The sequence below is a fragment of the Poecile atricapillus genome, chromosome 9, assembly GCF_030490865.1.
Source record: "Poecile atricapillus isolate bPoeAtr1 chromosome 9, bPoeAtr1.hap1, whole genome shotgun sequence".
Lineage (NCBI taxonomy): Eukaryota > Metazoa > Chordata > Aves > Passeriformes > Paridae > Poecile > Poecile atricapillus.
Window position 1 is genome coordinate 15,063,104 of NC_081257.1, and position 18,893 is coordinate 15,081,996.

General features: G+C 44.0%; 1 protein-coding gene across 3 annotated transcripts in view; it reads left to right on the plus strand.

The window, feature by feature from the left end:
• SETD5 (SET domain containing 5) overlaps positions 1 to 18,893 on the plus strand; it is a 64,268-nt gene that overhangs the window by 14,022 nt on the left and 31,353 nt on the right. For 2 of the 3 annotated variants that reach the window (XM_058845112.1, XM_058845113.1), the window contains exons 2-6: positions 11,902 to 12,076; positions 15,843 to 15,948; positions 16,817 to 17,025; positions 17,346 to 17,404; positions 17,812 to 17,999. In XM_058845112.1, coding sequence (XP_058701095.1) covers positions 12,006 to 12,076; positions 15,843 to 15,948; positions 16,817 to 17,025; positions 17,346 to 17,404; positions 17,812 to 17,999 — 633 coding nt within the window. In that variant the 5' untranslated portion in view covers positions 11,902 to 12,005. The remainder of the gene's footprint in view (positions 1 to 11,901; positions 12,077 to 15,842; positions 15,949 to 16,816; positions 17,026 to 17,345; positions 17,405 to 17,811; positions 18,000 to 18,893) is intronic. The other variant, XM_058845114.1, reaches the window with a different exon arrangement.

An 18,893-nucleotide genomic window follows, 5' to 3' on the forward strand; every position in this document is an offset into this window, starting at 1 on the left:
TGTGAAGGGAACTCTGAAATTTAATGTTTTGTGGTGTGCATCATTGGAACGCAGCTCTTTCCCATACTGTGTTGCTTCAGATGTTTAAGATATGGTTAAGGCTTTCTGAAAGCCCCTACAGAGAAGCCCTGATGTAACTGTGTACACTCACTGTATTCAGATGAGCATTCCTGCATTCTGGTTGACCACAGCAGAAGTCTGTAAATCTTTTTCATCCTTTTTTAGAAACAGTATGAAAAAAAATTCACAATGGCAATATGATTATAATTCCTCTGAGAGTGAGCACAGACTCTCCTGGTAGGTTTCATTCTTAAATGAATGTAGGATATTCTCTATCTTTCAAGTTAACTGGCCTTGTTCAGAAAGCTTATTAGTGCTTGAAATAAATAATTGTTAGAAGTGGTGTTCTAATGGCACTTGTTTGCTGGTTTTCATGCCATCCAAATGAGAGTACTTTAGCAATTCTACTTGTCCATCACTTTGTAAATTCACCTGGGAAACTGAGTGACTCAGTTTGGTAATGGCTCCAGATCATGCTTCTACTTTTTATTTGCAGTTGTGCATTCCACCACTCCCTTGTCGGCTGCCAAGTTTCTGTATTTCCATAGATTACCTTGTTCCAGATGCCTTTGCAGACATGCAGAGCTCTTAAATTCCCTTCTGGTAGCTCTTAAAATCTGCTGCTTTGTGCAGGTGGAGCTCTCCCAGTTGGTTCTGCCTGAGTGCATGCTCGTCCTTGCCTATGCAGAGGAGAATGTTGAGCTACCTGGGCTGCTCTTTTCTCCTGTGTGGCTGCATTCCTGCCTATCCTCTCTTCCTCCTTCAGGTCCAGCCAGGGAGGAGCCCCATTGCTATCACCTCTGTAGCTGTGCAGTAAGAAAATGCTTCTATGTCCTATGGAAGAAAAGGCAGCTGAACATTTTCTGTCACATTGTCACATAAAATGTGCTGTTTCTGAGGTGGGAGAGAAGTTGTCTGGCAGCTGGAAGTTTCCTTGCTTAGGGCTAGAGGGATAGCAAACTGCAGGAACGTGTTGGGGCACTACACAGCACACAGCAAAGACCTCCAGCTTCGAGATCAAGTGCAGCAACCCCTGCTACTCACCTTGTACAGACAGCCCTGTCTGCCTTAACCTGCAGGAGCGGCTCACAGGAAGTGCTGCACACAAAAGAGGTTGTGAGGGCTTAGTTTAGGAGTAGAGAAATCTCTCTCTTCCTTGCCTTCCCTCTCAGCTGTGTCATTTTCCCTCTTTCCACAGCATCACGAGGCTTATGGAAAGGACCTGCTGGAGGAGGGCTGTCAGTCTGTTCAGCCTGAGCAACTTCTTGCATTTCGACCTCTTTTGTTTCATCATGTGGTGGTAGATACATGTGCTTAGTTGCATTTATGATAATATGAAAAATATCCTGAATGTATTACTATGTTCATAATTCAACATTCAAAAAAGATGGAGGTAGCAGATAGCATTACAAAGATGTCTTACAGAACCACTCACTCAGCATTGCTTTCGTGTGAGCTCTACGTGAGCACTCTTGGCCAACTGTTTGATGTCAATGCTCCTGTGTTACCACCCACAAGCAGTTAAGGTGGTTGATGATGTGCTGTGCTCTTCTCAAAGGGAGAATTTACTAATTTATGTGCAAGTCATCAGAAATAAATCAGGTTTAAGTGATTTTTGTCTTTTCAGTCACTGGTTGCAGGTGTTATACTGCTAATTTCTGGTCATCTGCATTTACTTTGAAAATGTGTTCAACTGGATTATCTGCTTTTTATCTTGTTAATGAAAAAATGGGCTATTGAAAAAAAGTGATTGTGGCTCTCAGCACTGTCTTGTCAAGCTTTGCATTTCTTGCCAGCAATTAGGAAGTAGATATTTGTGAGTTTCCCAAACTAAGCATAACACCTAAGAGAATAAGCATTACACCTTTTTCTCTGTGATTGTAAGAGCAAGTCTGTGATTATATTGTTGTACAAAAAAAACTTAACAAAATAACTTACAAAAATTTATATTCCTTAAATCTGGTCGGGCCAAAATATTGTTGGCTGCTGTCTTACTCTGTAAATCTGACTACTGGGTGAACATCCACTGTACATGGAGGATCCAGCATGCAGATCTGGGGCACGCTGAGTCAGTAGTACCTGCATTTTGGGATCAGTGCCTATCTTACCAGTGCCAAAACACTGTATGTGAGATGCAGTTCATTCAGGAAAGTGAAACATGGTAAAGAAATCTCCTGGACATTGTTCAGCATCACTGAGTGGTTGGAAGCCCCGGAAGGGAAGCTAAAGGGTTTTAGCTGATGCTGCCTTTGGGCCTCATGATTCCTCTGCACCACTGTCCTGCTGACTCAGTCTGGTCTTTAACTGTACTGGGAAAAGCACATCTGCCAGAAATATGTGAATTTGCTATTGGTCCCAGAACCATCTTACATGACCAAGAGTGCAGCTGGGCACCAGGTCCTGAGCAAGTGCTACAGTTCATGATGTCTCCTAGAAAGATATCCCTAAGAAGGGGATGTGGTGGGACAATGCACGGGGCTGAGCCTTGAAACCTATCAGCCTGTAAATATTGACAAAATCCTGTAAAATTCACTGGATTTTAATGCATAACAGTGATTATGTAGCTCAGTAATCGATCTGACTCTTGCCATGTGCGGCATGGGTTGCAGGTGTTTTTGTCACCTGGTTTCTCACTCGAGGCACATCAGACAGACCGGTGTTTGTGGAACGCAGCACCAGAGTATTACACAAGCCAGGAGTAACTTCCTTACAATGCAGAGAAAAATGCATTTGCATGATCTCGAGCCCAGGTGCAAGGCTGCAAAACTTGCCAGTCACAAACCACAAAGGCCAGGTTGGAGCTGGAATGGCACTCGCTGATGGTTTGGGCTGCGAGGGAAGGGTCAAAACGAGTCCTGTAATGGAAAGCAGGGCTGAACCTTCGCGTGGGAGCTGCGGCTCCATAATTGCCACACTGTGTGATGTTGCCATGGCTGCCCGGGCAGTCCCTGCGCGGTTTCCTGATGTGTGAGAGCAGGCCGAGGCTGCCGGCGAGCGCAGAGCTGCCCTACGTGTTTGGGGAGCTCAGGCGTGCGCTGGCAAGCCGCGCTGATGGGAGGATCCCTGTGTGGGAGATCGGAGCCTTTGAGCTCAGTCTCTTCCCCATCTCTTCCCTCCCAACAGATCAGAGAACGAGCTGTGATTTTTGCAGGACTTCAAAACACCTTCTCTCTTTTTTTTCCCCTTTATTTTTACTTCTTTCTCTCCGTTGTAAAGTCTTTCATTCTGCCTTAAGCCAGGGTCGTGTTCGGACCAGGTTGCAGTGTGAAATAGAGAGTCCTGGGGGCACGAAGGAAGGCCTGGGGGGGCTTGCCGGGCCTGGGGGGCTCTGGCATGTTTTGATCCGAGAGCTTTTGGCTGCCTTGCCATCTGCATAGCCTGTGAATAGTTTTCTCTGGCACAGACCTTGTTCCTTAGTGTTGCATCATCTCTGGGAGAAAGGCCAGGTCCGGAGCCCCAGCACAAAGGCTTTCTGAAGCCGATGAAGCTTGTTCTGTGTGCGGAGCGTCTCTCTCCTTCCTGTCGTCCTTTCCATGGGATTCCTGAAGCGGCCTCCGTCCGAGAGCCCCCTCGCCAACAGCTGCTTTTTCTCTGCCGCTTCCTGCACACCTGGCTGATGCAACGTCTGCCTTGGAAGCGCTGCTGGAGGCTGCTCTGAGGCTGGCTTGTTTGCCCCGGCGGGGAGTGGCCGGGCAGCCAGCCCCGTCACGTGGGGGCCTTAAATAGATGTATAAAGGACGTACAGCGAGACCTCGAGGCACAGGCAGAGAGTATTTAGTGGGATTATGCAGAAATCTTTTTTCCGATACTAGGACTGGAGGTTGCAGTCCTACTCCTGGCAACTTGTTAGTGGTTAGCCTTCCGCTGGTTGTAAGTTTGGGATACTGCTCTGTGCCAGTAAATTCTGCTGATTCCCCTTCTATATTCAGCGACTTCCCGTGACTCTGGACTGTCTGAATTCTCATGGGAATTGTAATTCTCTGGCTTTGGATTTGATCCTAGTTATTGCCCTTTATTGCCGAGTTTCCCTCTGACCTTGCATGTGGTACAGGCTTTTCTTTCTGAAATACCTTCAAAACGCAATTTCAAGGTCTAAAGGTTTTTTTCTCTTTGTGAGGGGGTTGTCTGACAAGCTTTTAAATTTAAGGTTTGTCTACTTAGGAAGGTTTAATAGTTGCATGGATGAAACCATTCATGTGAATACTGTGGCATCCACAAGCAACAAAATTTAGAACAAGGAAACTCTTTGGTCTGCTAAGATTGAACCAGTGTTATTTACATTATTTAAATTAATCTTGAGTCTTACTTGGTCCGTAGCCATTTTCTGGCGCAGGCAGCTCTCTTAAAACCTGGAAGCTTAGGGATATATATGGACAAGGTGTAGTGGACTAAGCAGTGGTGTTTCCAATATTGCTGCTCCTAGTTATCAGCCCCATTGCAGAAATGTATTGCTCCTAGAACAGTGTCTAAAAGAGAATATGTATTTTACCTGTTTCTGCTTTTAGTCCAGTCTTCTTGGCATCAACTGCAATTGATGAGACATGGCAGTGTTTCCTTCCTGCCACCTGTTTTGGCAAAGACTTAGAGGAGACAGTCGCAGCAGTAACATCAGCTGCCACAGCTGGATTCACTGGAGGTTGGTTGTCAAACTCTTAATCTCAGAGTATCTGTTCTGAACCTTTTTGTTTGCATTTTTGTGACATACAGACATTTGACTGTTGTCCTTCACCTCATGGGAAAAGAGAGCAGCAACCTCACAGTATAGGACCAGCATAGCAATTAGGATATGTTCCCTGCACTGCAGAATAGTTTTGCCCCATGACTGTTACAAAATCAAAAGTTTGTGGAACTGGAAGAGAAAAAGGATATTTTTCTTTTTCCTATTCCATGTACTTTAGTAATTTTTGTATCTTCAACTGTGGTGCCTTATGTGTAATCCTTTTTTCCTCTTGTATTACTATATATTTTCCAGACAATAGTAGAGAAGAGTATTTGCACAAATAAAATATAATAAATATAATAAAATATCTGAAATTAAAAAATATAATTTTAAATGCTTCATTGTTAGAAGAATTTACCACCTTCATCATTGGAATGCTGTGAGATAGAGCCACTGTAAAGCAACATTTTTAGCATAGAAAGGGGTTCTTTTTGAGTCTATGGTATTTTTCTGAATTTCTCTGCTATTTCTGTTATTATTTTAATTTTATTTTGATGATTTCAAATTTTCATAGTCTTGTGATGTTTTCTTGAAGATTTCCTCTGTTTATGACCCTTAAACTTACGTGGAGTTTAATATTGGTTGTGACCTTCTTGGTTGGCATAGTCCTTTTTGCATTACATTATTGTCATTCCTTTAAAACATCATCTGTGTCACCTGCTCAGCACCATGCAAATGCTGCCAGGTCCCTTCTCATCAGTGTGGAGTGCAGGCAAAGTTCCCTGGCGTGTGTCTGCCACCTCCACATAAACATACCTCAGAATAATTTGGTCTGCCATGGATCACTGCTACTCTGTAATTTGCTTCTGCTTTCTAATATGGTATTTTTATGGAATTACCTTTATGTATGACTCTTCAACCAATTTAAAATCAATAGAAATTAAACTTTCAAGTAAGGTTCTGTGATGCAAATTGGATGTTTTAAGAAAGTCCAAACAAACCCTTGTCTGACATCTTCACCTCTGGAGCATATTGAACTGTCAAGGATGTGACTGAATTGTCTGTAAGAAGGTGTTTCTGGAGGCAAAGTCTTACCTGCCCTTTTATAATCTCTTATTAAATTTCTCTTCTATTTTTTATCATAGTATCTGACATCTTTAGTGATTTCAAAAGAAAAATGGGATTTTGTTTTGGTTTGTATAATGCCTTGACTGCCAAAGCAGCAGCAAAGTTTTGAGGTTATTCTTTTTGCTTTTCAAAGTAATTTCTGCAGTCTTGGGTCAGTTGCTGAGAGTACTTGGCCATGCATTTTGTAATTTCTCTGCTTGATGGTTTAATTTCTCTCAGTTGCTCTCTGATCATTTGTAGTCCCTTAAGGTGTAGTTCACAGAGTAAATTTAACTAAAATTGATTTTTTTTTCATGAGATAAAATGATATATTCCTGTGGATGGATATGGTGAAAATTGCCTTAAAATGGCTTAAACCTAGTTTAGGTTTTTTTATTAAATATACTAACTTTCCATCTGTTTCCAAATTTTATCAAAATCAGTTTAACTTGCTTATACCTCAGTTTTAATAGTGGCTTACATAGCTTTCACTGAACAGCTTGATCATGCTGATGTTAGCTAAGTAGCTGTATTCATAAACATCTGTTGAGGTAGTTTGTAGTGCTTTCATAAAACACTTCAAGAACAATGGGAATTGTTAATATGATTTCATATATTGAACAACCTGACTGATGCATATGCCCATTGATACCAAAAGTATTTTAAATCGCCCATATCCTAAAAGCAATAGTCTTGCTATTCCCTGATCTTTGACTCCAGCTCTTGTCAGTGTGGTGAGCAGGATCAGGTCTCACTGGGTTGTTGCTTTTTGACATTTTACAATTTTAATATGCTGCTATTCTTGTTCTAAGAGCTTGTCGGTATTTTGTCAAGGTTCTCTAGATCCCAGAGAGCAAAATGAACTCTGAACCAAATGTGTACATACAAGCATTTCTTTTTGCATATGGTTGCATACATATAAACCAGGGGACAGTTTTGAGAAAGGCCTAAGACAGATAAATCTTTAAGCTTTGTGCTATATTTTGTCAATAATTTGGTTATCATGGTATGCATAGCTAGTAATGAATACCAGTGTTGCCTGTTACTTTGATCCTTTCTGCTGTAGACCAGGACTGAGTTCTTCCAGGCCCTGTGGGATAGAATTGCTGTCTAGCTTTGTCAGCCCACTGGCAGATGATATATGGATCTAATGATAATAGTGAATACTTGTATCAATATTTCATTCTTTAAAACTGGCTCAGTTGCCTTGCTGCTTAGTGAACACAGCTTGTTTTCAGAGCAGAGCTAAGCATTTGTATTGGTAGATTGAGGTACAATTAAAGTACTTTTAGCAATCTATTTCACAGTAAGTTGGAGCTAATGATATAAGGATTTTATCTGCTCTGCTCCTGTGTCTGTTTAGACATCCTTATAGAACAACATGTCTGAAATTCAGGAAATTTGATGCAATTTTTGGACCTAACTGTTAAACACAGAAAACCTTGATCTGAATTCTGTTTGCTCTAAAGGTGCTTTCCCTTCTGTGAGGATCTGACCTTGACATGAGGTCTGTCTATGTACAGGCAGTGCTTGATTGGACTCAGGTGGACTGCACTCATATTTGAGTGGCACTGGTTGATGAGAGGACTTTTTTAGCATAGTGTAATGGAAGTTGTTCCTGTTTACATTAGATGTCCTATAGATTTTGGTTATTCTGAAATGTCCAGGGGGAAAGATGAATGAAGATCTCAGATGCTAACACTTGTTACACTGCTCCACATACTGAGTGATTTGCCTCTGGTGCAGATGACAGTGTAAGTATGAACTCATCAAACCTTGCTGTCTCTGTACCAAATGAGGCTGGTGGAGAGGATGCCAAAGAAGGCTGCACGGCAGAGCTGCTATTACCAGTTTTCCACCAGCTCTGGACTGGCCTGTGGCAGGATGAGCTGCAGGAGGAAAAAAGTGCATTGAATTTGGTATGAGTGGTAATGGCGTGGGAGCTTAAAGATGTGCAACTCATTATACCTGGAGCTCATCCTCTGTAGGTGACTTAGAGGCCCATTGCTGAGCATGGAGAAGATGATGGTGGTTATTGTTCAGACAGTAGTAATTCTGTGTTGTCAGAAGTCTGGAATCTGTTTCCAGTTAGGGTCTTCAGTAACTGGAGTTGTTGGGAAGTGTGGGGAGAGGTAAAGGGAGCTCTTGCCTGTCCTTTACTATCTGTGAACAAGAAGTGGTCATCATCAGTGCACATGGAGGTGATTTCCCTGTTCTCCCTGCTCTGGCTCACATGTTGAAGTTTTGCATAATCAGAAAAAGCTTTTGTCAGTTTGTCCATGATATGTTTGTACCACTGTTACCTTTTTATCTTTCGTGGCCATGCATGAGATACTGCATGCACAATGGTAAAGTATTTCAGGCTCTTTGTGGACACAGGCTTACAGATGTGCACTGACCCTGCAGAGGAACAGGATGAATCTTGGTCCTTCCCCATTTGCTTTGCCCTTGAATCTGTGACTGTGGGAGGGTGCAAGCGATATGTTCTGTCCTCCCTGAGATTGTACAGCATCACCTGAACAGCACCAAAGGCTGATGGAGTCTGAATTTAGGCAGCACATGCAGTCAGTCAGTGAGGCTGTGCCCAGGGTTTTTTGTCTGCCAGTGAATTTTTCATGACGTTCACAAATACTTTGTAGAGTCTGTCACCAAGTGTTGCACACCATGGGTGCCCAGAGGTGTCTGTTTGACTGGGACACAAATGAAAACAGGAACAACCACATCTTGAAGGAGGAAGCTCTGATGAGCTCTTTGATTCACCATGCTTGATTGGCCCTGTTAGTACAGACTTTTAACACCACAAGTAATAAAGAGAGTTTCCAGCAGTAAATTTTCTGCATCTGCTTTATTTGTACATGGATGGCACTGGCTGTGGAAGTGAGCCAATGCAGCGCTGCAGCTGTTGCATCCTAAACAGAGTTCCAAAAATTAAATTCACTGTTACAGCAGCAGGTGTTGATTAACCTTTGCTTGGCCAGCTTAGATTTATTACAGTCCTTTCTGTCAATACAGGATGTTACCTGAAACAACTGAACAGCATATATTCACAGTGTAGCCAAGGCAGCCACTCACAATGGGTCAGTCCCTTGGTGTGTGACCCGTGCTGAGTGAGAACTGGGGATCCCAGCTGGGGTGGCTGCATGGGTGGATGTTCATCTGGGCTGTTCTGATGATGTTGGGGAAGACCAGGTATCTTTATAGTGGTATGACTGGTTAAGGAGGCTGGTGTGTAGGTGCCAAATGTGGGGGAAAAAATATCTTTAAATGCTGCATTTCCAAAACCAGCTAAATGTTAACTACCTGTTAGGCCATCAAAATTCCCAATTCCATTTGATTTCAAGAAGAATTGTATTGTGAGAGACAGATTTGTGCTGTGGTCTGAAGCTCATTGGATTTGAATTAAGAGTTTGAATTTTCGAGAAACTTCTTCCAGTGACAGCAGAGAGAACTGGGAGTGACTTCTGTTTTTCTTCCTGTACAGCAGTATTTTTGGGGGTAGAGGTAGGAAGGACCTTGGGGATTGAATATACAGAAAATTGGCCAGTTTGGTAGGTGAACATTTAGATCTCAACCCCAGAATTTTCTGTCAGGCTGATGTTTTGCATGTTAGCAGGCCAAATTTCATGGAGTCCAGACTGTAATGTAGCCTGAAGGTGATGTGGTCTTGGACAGCGCTTGAAATTGGTCTCAGCAATTCACTTTGAATTGTCACATTGTCAGAATTGAAAGTACACATAAAATAGTAGCACCAAGCAGTAAAATCTGAGCATGGGAGATAGTTGGGCAAGTATTGCTGGGTCAACACAAAAGTGAACTGGAATTTGCCTTGTTTAACCTTTCAGTTTGCTATTTCATGTTTCTCCAGTAATCTTCTCAAAAATGGGAGTTATCAGACCATATCAGTGCAGCAGCATTTGTACAATGCTGACAGAAAGAGGGTTTCCTATGAGAAGTGGGTGAAAACTTGTCCCAGTTACTCCTGGACTCACCAGGTATCCTGTGACTCTCTGGTCCAGAAGCTTGCACCTGAAATCCTCCAGTTCTGCTGAGTCACAGGCAGGCAGGAGGCTGGAATTTGTCCTGATGAAATGTCGGGCTGCTGCCAGCTGGGTATGGTCATTGGCAAAGGCATGAGATCGATAGAGGGAAAAACATCTAAACAAGTATTTAGAAAGATTACTGGGTGTGGGGAGAGGAAGAGTATTCCATGTCCCTTAAAAGGAAGGGTGCTTCAGACACTGAGAAACTTGTCTTATTTATTTTAACCTTGTCCTAGAGTTTGACTAACTTGGTTGAAGCAGGGATTGATGTCTGTAGCTTTTAGCTGTATTTTAGGAGCAGTTTGTCTCATCTTGTGTCAGTGTAGAAATCACAACTCTTGTCACAAGCATGACAAAGGGTAAATAAGGCACTTCTGGAAGGTCCTTTTATTTTCTTTTAATTTTTTTTTTTTTTCCCCCAGAAGACACACTCAAGGACACTGGGCTGTCTTGGGTTGTAACTGCTTGTGAGTTTAGTCCTGCCTGTTTCCTTTTTCATCTCCCACCTCCCCGTGAGACCATTGCTTTGGGGCATAACAGGGAATTGCCACAGACCACTTAGAAATCTTTATGTGCTACTTCTGTAATTCACTGTATGCCTGTCATACTGTCTGAAAGATTTTCCATAGGGATGTATGCTGAAGTAGGAAAGTATTTCCTTGTTCCAAGAGAAGTGGCCTGCCTTTTAAGACAGGAAAAGGCAATATAGCATGTAGCATTTAAACTTTCTGACTCTCACTCTTCATTTGCCCTTATAGTGAGCATGTGTTTTTGTCTTTCTGGGGTTTTTGTGTATTAAACAATGGCTGGACTTTGGTGTCCAAAGGCAGTTCCCTGTGAGAAATTCACTACCCACAGGAAAACTTGGCTCACGGCCTCTCTCTAGCCCAGGAGGGTTTGCTGGCAGAGTCCCGAGATGCCGGGGAGCATGTGACAGCAGGCTGGCTGGTCTGTGCTGCCGGAGCCAGGGAAAGGCAGTGGAAAGTATTCAGGGCTGCCCTTAAAGTTTAACGCGCAGAGAGGGTGGTTGTCACCATTTTTCTTTGGTTTTGGAGCTACCTTTGCTGCGTGCAGAAATGCAGCTTCTCTCTGTGTTGTGGGGGGGTTCTCTCAAGCTGCGTAGAATAATAGCTCCTTTATGCTCATCTGTGTTATTGAGGTTATTTACATAACGAGGAGCTGATCCCGTTTCACCTCCGGCCGCCATCCGACCCTAGGAAGTCCGCGTTTATGGGCGATTTCTCGCGGCCGTAGCAAAGCGCTGTGGTCAGCAGGGGAGGCGGAGGCCGGGCTTCCCCGGCACGGCTGCGCCCCGCTGCCGCCCTGACTCAGCCCGGCTCCCCGCGCACAGCGGCGCTTCCTCCGCTCCGGCCGCCCGACGTGGCTCTGCCGTGGGGAGCTGTCAGGGACTGTCGAGGCCCGCTGTGTCAGGGCTTACTGAGACACCGGTGCGGAGTCCAGGAGGGGCCTCGTGGCCCAAGGGAGCCATCGGTGATGTGGGAACAGCTGCTCTGCCGCTCACACTCACCTGTGCTGTAGGCCTAGTATATGCACATATAAACTGATGGCTGGGGAGAGGTCTCAGCTCGGCCCACCCTGGCACTGTCTAGTTGTCCACAGAGATGGGATTTTGCCTGCAGCTTGTTTAGGGAAATAGTTAGGATATACTGGTGGAGGGCTGTGGGTGATAGGTGACAGCTGCTGGTTATATGCAGAAGGAGCTAATAGATTACTTATCTGATAATTAGTCCTAAGTTTACTTGGGGGAGGGGGGAACTATCATTATCAGCTTTAAGGCAAAGCAGCTCACTGCATGTCACTCCAACACTGTAAATAAAACCCCAATGTCCCCACCAAACTACTACCATCTACCTCTTCCCTGGCCCTACATATGAAAATGAAGTAAAAATGATGTGGCATGTCACTGATGGAAATCTATTTCTGCTTTTCTTTTCTGTGAAAGCCTTCTTTAGAGGCATACAGGGAGACCTCATCCCGTAACAGAGATGCAATGCTTTGTTTCTACCCTGGTAGGTTTCCCCATGTCCGTGACGTGTTGGCCGAGGCTCTGCGGCTCCTCTCCGCCCTCGGAGCGGCCAGTCGCTGCCCTCTGGACTCCGTGATCCCCGACGGGCGTCATGAGCATTGCAATCCCTCTGGGAGTCACCACACCAGATACGTCCTACTCCGACATGGCTGCAGGATCGGAGTGAGTGTTACCCCACGGATGAGGAGAAAGGAGAACGGGAGGGTGCCAGAGGGCTGACCTGGAGTCGGGCTGTAGGATTGCTGCCAGTGCTTTCTCCACTTGGGAGAAAGGGGCTGCTGCTCCACTGGGCTGTATGAGAGATGGGTGTTAACAAATGCAGTGTTATGGAAATTGGTACGTTTGACAGAGGATATGGGGTAAAGGAGAATTCCAACAGTACAAGGCACTCAGCCATGGGTTTTGTATCAGCTTGACTAGTAAATCTATATTGAAGTGCAGACAGTCGTGCGTTTGCTGTACCCAGGTTTGACGTTGGCATGGTACAAGCCAGCTCCTTTTCCAGGAGCTGTAATGTGAGGGATCAGTGTGCTGAACCTTCCTGTCAGTAGAGCCTATCAGCTCAGACTTGGTACCAGTCCTGTATTGACTGATTTGTGGACACGTTTGGAGTTTGACAGAGATGTGAGACAGCATCAGCCTGGGCAGGCACCTTTATTTTGTTTCTGCTCCTGAGCAGAATCCTAGGAGCATCCTTTGGAGTCCCCACCACAGGACCATTGCAGAGCTCTCACTGCAGCCATATCTCTGAAGCCTTTTGGAGGGGACTTACATTTCTTTTAAAAGACTGCTTCTGCAGAGTCAGGAGAATTTCAAAATCAGGAAATACTGCATTGTGATCTCTTCTTAAGACCCTTGTTAGAATGATGTCAGCTAGGATGAGAGAGAGTATGATTTTGTCAGGGACAAGGGTGAGGGCTGAAGTTTATTTTTGTGTGCTTCTGCCTCCTGCTTACCTGCATCCTTCCTTGAAACATGGGCTGTAGTATCTCTTTACAAAAATCTACAAATGACGTTTTCAAGATAGGTTTTTCCCGTGTATTATTTAAAGGTACCTACTGTGCAAATACTTGCATGTCAGCTGGATCAGTGTAGAACAGAAATTGCTCCAGACTCTATTAATTTTGATCTGTAAGAGCAGTGGGCTAAGGTATGAATCATTGTTTTTCCCCTTCCATCTCACCCTGATTTTACTATGCATAGAGTTTGACTGCACAGTCGTACTCTCTGCAAGACTGCTAATGCTCTTTTTTGTCTGTCTTGGCACTGACCCCATTCTAGCCATTCTTCTTCGTGATGCTTCATTCCATCCTAAAGCCCACATTTTTACATGTTGTTTTTAAATGGGGAATCAGAATTTAGTAAGTCACTCATCTGCACTGGTTACATGATCCTTCACGTTTCAAGATATAACATTTAGTATTGCTTGTCACCCTGCTTCTCCCACAGCAGCACTTTGAAGACTCAACATGCAGGAATTTAAAACTGTTTATGACAGGAGAAAGATTGCTAAATAGTTTGCTCATGTACTTTGCTTTCAAAGCTGAGCATGGGAGGGCGAAGATCCAGATGTATCTGCGCATGTGTCCCTTGTAGCATTTAAGTATCAAAAAGACTGACTGTAAACTTTCTGCAAAGCATTTTCTTTCTCCCTTGTAAGAAATTTGTAGGTCCAACTTGAGGCTAGGCTGGAGCGCTTTGAAAAAAGGTGTTTGAAGATTTCTGAATTGGTTTCTCTGCCTGTTTTCTGAAAATCGGGAATGCCTGGAGTTTATTCTCCAGGCTTTGCATCGATGCACTGTTACTGCTGAAGTGTCCTTCATGGGTCTTTTCAAAGTTAAGGCTGTCTTTCACTTTGCCTTTGAAACTCTCTGGTTTGATGCATAAAGTCTGGGGTACCTGAGCTTTGTACCTCTTACAAGGAACTGATTCCAAGATGTGCATCACGAAGACAGTGGGGAAAGTAAAAGGAAAACTAGCTGATCCTCTTTACAGACGGAGCTTTAGCATCTTCCCTGGCCTCTGATACAGAGAGGAGGTGAAAATGGTGTAGGGTGTTGCTGTTCATCTGAGGGTGACATGGAGGTTGCAGAGTAGTTTTGCTGTGTTAGTCTGACTGCATATTGGAAGGTGTGGAAGCTCCCTGCTGTGCTGCTGCTGAGGAAGCATGGGCCCCAGCATTGTTGCCCCTGGACACCGTTGCATCAACAATCCTGAAGTTTTACTGCTAATGCTTGCAGCAGCACTGCTGGTATTCCAGTCTGACTGTGGCTAGGAATGTGGGTGACTTGGACATATCTGCTGCTTAGACTGTTTAGGCTCTTTTTCTTCTGATATTGAAATATTTCTGAAAGTGTTATTAAAACTGAATGGATTTGACACTGTACCAATCTGAAAGTCCTAAAGGATTGTTGCAAAGGCTGGATTATGTGGCAATCTCTACATATACTTCTTTATTAAGAAGTATATCCTTTGAGAGAAATCATCTGTAGCTCCTGCTTCTGGCAGTTTAGCTGGCTGTAGTCATATTGAAAACCAACTGAATTTATCGTGTCGTGCACCTAAATCCTGAGCTACAGAAGTGTTGTTTGCATAGATGTAACATCTTCTACTTTCTGCAGTTCTTTGTACAATAAATTATTGCTCCTTTATGTTGCAAAGACAGATCCACCTTACTCCAGAATAAGCCAGAAGCTCAGAGGTTGGTGCCTTGGAGAATAGATGAGGTTGAGTGGCAGGGTGGGGCAAACTTCAGTGCAGCAGTGATTTCAAGAGCTAATAGGAAGTCCAAAGGGCAAGGGGTTACTCTTCTTGGGTGCCTAAGCACTGCCTCATGCGTGATTGCTGGCCATTGTTGGTGTTTGATTCACGCTGACCATGTAGGACCCACTGAGAATCCTGTGAGATCTCACCAGAGCAGCAGAGGTCCAAGGTAAAGTTTTCCTTTTCTGTATTTTTCTTCCCTGCTTGCTCAGCTCCACACTGTAATTTTGATGAAGATTTCATCTGCAGACATGATTCAGTAATATTCTGCTGTATTCTGATAGAGTCCCTACTTCTGATCTGTGCAGAGGTTATCTGGCTTGTAACTTCTACTTGTAACAGAGGACAGCGTGTTTCCATGCTGGTGTTCTGTCTGTACCCTCATTATCTAATATCCCCTGCATTGAATTGCAGCTGTCCCTTCTCTGAGTAGGGTTTCTGCAGCTTTCTGCTGAGAATATACCTTCGATTTTTAGCAGTTTTTTTTCACCACCCTGTGGTGGAAGAGTGTATTGTACCTCAGCAGCAGATTTCCTGTTCTGCTCATTGCAGGCTGCTGTATAGAAAGCACAGGGTGAATTTGATCTATCTGTGGCCGCTGTCTGTCCAGGTCATGGATTTTGTTGTCTCTTTGTAAGAGGAATCTCCAATTCCTGGTAGTTGCTGTCAGGATAGCTGCAAATTTCATGCAGGCTTTATCACAGGATGTTGGACTCAGTAACAATTGGTATCTGAGGGACAGAGAAACAAGCGCAGGTGCAGGAAAGCTGCTTAGCTGCAGTTGAAATAAGCTGTTGCAGAGATAAAGTGGCAGTAGTGTTCAGTGGCTTTGAGATTAGGCTAGCTGGATTCAGATGTGAATGCTGAACTAGACCAGATTTCCTCAACAATAAGGAAACTGAACTTCTTACATGCTAATTACCTTTTTAACTTCCCAGACTGAGACCTAGTTTAATGAGCTATATAGGGTGGCCCTTACTCTGAAAGCAGGTTCATCCTGTACAGCTTCTGCACACATGATGCTTGGTGAAACGCATGACACCACCTCGATCTCATGAAGTTTCTTCATTTTGAGCTCATGTGTTCAATAGAAAAGAGCAGTGAAATACTGGCACTAAAAAAATGATGATGTATTGATGGGTTTTACTTCTGGCCCTTTCTGCAGCCCAGAGTCTGTGGAAGCTAGTCCAGCTGTCAGTGAGAAGAATGTGTACTCCAGCCACGGCTATGGGGCCACCCAGAAACACAGCTATCGCGGGCTGCCTTACGCAGTGAGTACTCTCTCTGCAGTGAATCAGCTCTTTACTGTCTACTTTTACTCTTTTCTCCTTGTTCCATAGTTCTTTGCCTATTAAGCCGCAGGAGTTTTGGCTTGTTTATTAGGGAACACTAAGTTAGAGCTGAGTTCTGCCATACATTTTTTATTTCTGTGTTTATTGTTTGTGAAGTCTTGCATACTCTATTGCAAGCTTTATTAGTGTTCTAGGCGATAGATTTTTAACTGAATGAAGTATATGAATGAAGTGTGAATATATATGAATATATAATATTTTCCTGGTGGTATTTTTATGCCCCATTTAGTTTATTGTGCACTATTTATACTTGTTTCAACTGCGCAGATTTTCACAGTGGTAACATAAAACAACAAGAATCAAGGATCAGTTGGGAAGAGTGGGAGCATGGCTTGAAGCTGTGGGATGAACAGGGTGTCACAGAATCATTGAGGTTGGAAGGGGCCTCTTGAGATCACATAATCCAACCTCCCTGTTCAAGCTGACTTTGCTTGAGCAGGTTGCTCAAGACAGTGTCCAGTTGAGTTTTGGATATCTCAACAGACAGAAACTCTACATCTCAGGGCAGCTGGTTCCACTGTTTAACCACTTAAGTCATCTCAGATTATTAGCAGTTACTGTTGAAATAGCCTGGTTGTTTTCATATGTTTTGAGTTTAATTCATTGTTGCTGAAGGAAATAATTTACATGTTTCAGAGCTATTACTGTACCTTCTTGGTAGGTTGAGGAATTCAGGCTATTGTTTTACACCAGTTAAATATTAACCTGGGAACTGTGGATATGGGACTTCAGTTTCTAGGCATCATATCTTCACATTAAAAGTAGTACTGCAAATACTCATTTTCAGGATCATAATTATGGAGCCCCTCCTCCTCCAACACCGCCAGCCTCTCCTCCTGTCCAGACCATTATACCTCGTGCAGAACTGAATGGCCTGCACTCTCCTGATGAGAACTCTGGGGATAGTGAAAGCTCCTCAGAAGGAGAATCAATTCCTGCTTGGTGCCACTGCAGTGTCTCCCAAGATGGTTTCCTCCTCAAGTGTGAAAAGTGCAGGTAAGCTTTGGTGCAGTGCAGATCTGGGCTGCTCCTTGTGTTGACTGCTCATACCGAACCATGTCACCTTTGGGCTGCGGGACAGACTTCCTTTTGCTAACTGGAGCGTTCTTTCCAGTGCTTTACCCAGTATTGACCCTCCTCCTTTGCGTTGTCAGCCTGACAAGTGTTGGTGGCACCAGGAGTGGAGATGAGGATGTTAAATCGATGTTCTTATCATCCTGGGCCCCACTGAGGGCACGCATCTTGTGACATCCTGTTGAATTTCAAGTGACTTTACTCCTACAAACCAGCTTCAATTGTGCATTCTCCTTTGGCAGAGGAATGAGCAGGGGGAAGGTGATCAGACTCCGCCGCCGGAAGCAGGACAACGTGTCAGGTGAGTTTGAGGTTATAATTCTGATAATGGTGACTTTTATTTTCTTTCTTCAAGACCTTTGTCTTTTGGATGTTGTAATTATCTAACTGTGATCAGTGCCAGCTAATGTTCTTTGCCTCCCAACCACTGGGATTTTCTCCTCTCCTTACGCTTCACCTCAGTTAGCTCTAGAGAAAATCAGATTATCTTGTGAACAGAAAAGGAGAATTTTCATCAGTGCCATTCTGTGACATATCAGAAGTTTGGAACACCTGTTCCCAGTTTGGGTGGGAAAACAGAGGTGGTAATAGTTCTCTCAGGGAAGAGCTATGCAGGGGCAGCAAGTTGTCTTGATGAAAATGGACATAAGGATAAGCTGTGCTCTCAGGGGTGAGAAGCTGTTGCTCATGAAGCACTTGTCTCTCTAGGCGGGGACAGCAGTGCCACTGAGAGCTGGGATGAAGAACTCTCTCCCTCCACAGTGCTGTACACGGCCACTCAGCACACACCGACCAGCATCACGCTGACCGTCAACCGCGTCCGCAGGAGCAAACCCAAGAAGAGGAAGAGGAGTACAGAAAAGGCTCGTGCTGCTCCAAAGGCCAAAAAGATCAAGGTATGGGGAGTGAGACAAGGCTGCTGCAGTTCCTACCAAATGCTGTGCAGAATGTTGTTAGGAGCAGGTTGACAAGCTGGTAGTAGACAAGAAATTTTTGTCCTGTCAAGAATTGCTCTTTCGGGTGTAATAATGGGACGCCTTGTATTTTTGACCTGCTAGAGTACGTGGCTGTTGGTTTAAAAATTACCTTGCTGGAGCTCCACCCTTATTTCCCAATGCTGTCCATTCATGCTCAGCGCTTGGACTCAATTATGTATTTTTTCCTTTTGCTGTATTAGGCTTTGAGGAAATAGCTTTTGGAGTCTGGCTGTGGAAAAGGGTCAGTCTGTGAATGGAATGAAAAATGAAGAGAGCATGGTATTTTTTAGCAGGCTTTGTTGAGGAATTTGGGCTGCAGAGCTTATTGGCACTGTTCTTCAGAGAGAGAGATAGTGCCTGTTTGGAAAACTATGTAGGTAGTGATGAACATTTGTTGAGGGATGATTTTATAGTCTTGTTTGTGAGGGTTTGGAGACTGAAATGATTTTGAATTGCTTATATTGGGGTGCGAGTGTGTGAGCAACTGGTTCTTTCCCATCATCTGCCAGCTTTACCATGATTTTTCCACAGGTTAGGTTTCTCTTGAAGTTCTTCTGGTGGGCTCTGGTTAAATAAAATGCTGGGGGCAGGAGCTATGTGAGGTCTGGAGGGGTTACTTTTTTGCTATGAACCACCTTGATTCTGTTGCTGGGCCTTTCTTGTATCAGAGCAAGTGGGGTTAGTTGGGACAGTTTTGGTTTTGATCTTGACATTTTTACCAAGTGTGAGGCAGGCTTTTTTAGTTCAGAAATCCTGGCCATCAAGCTTTTCAGCAGTTTCCACTGGATTTGCCTTGCAGTCTCTTTTCATTCT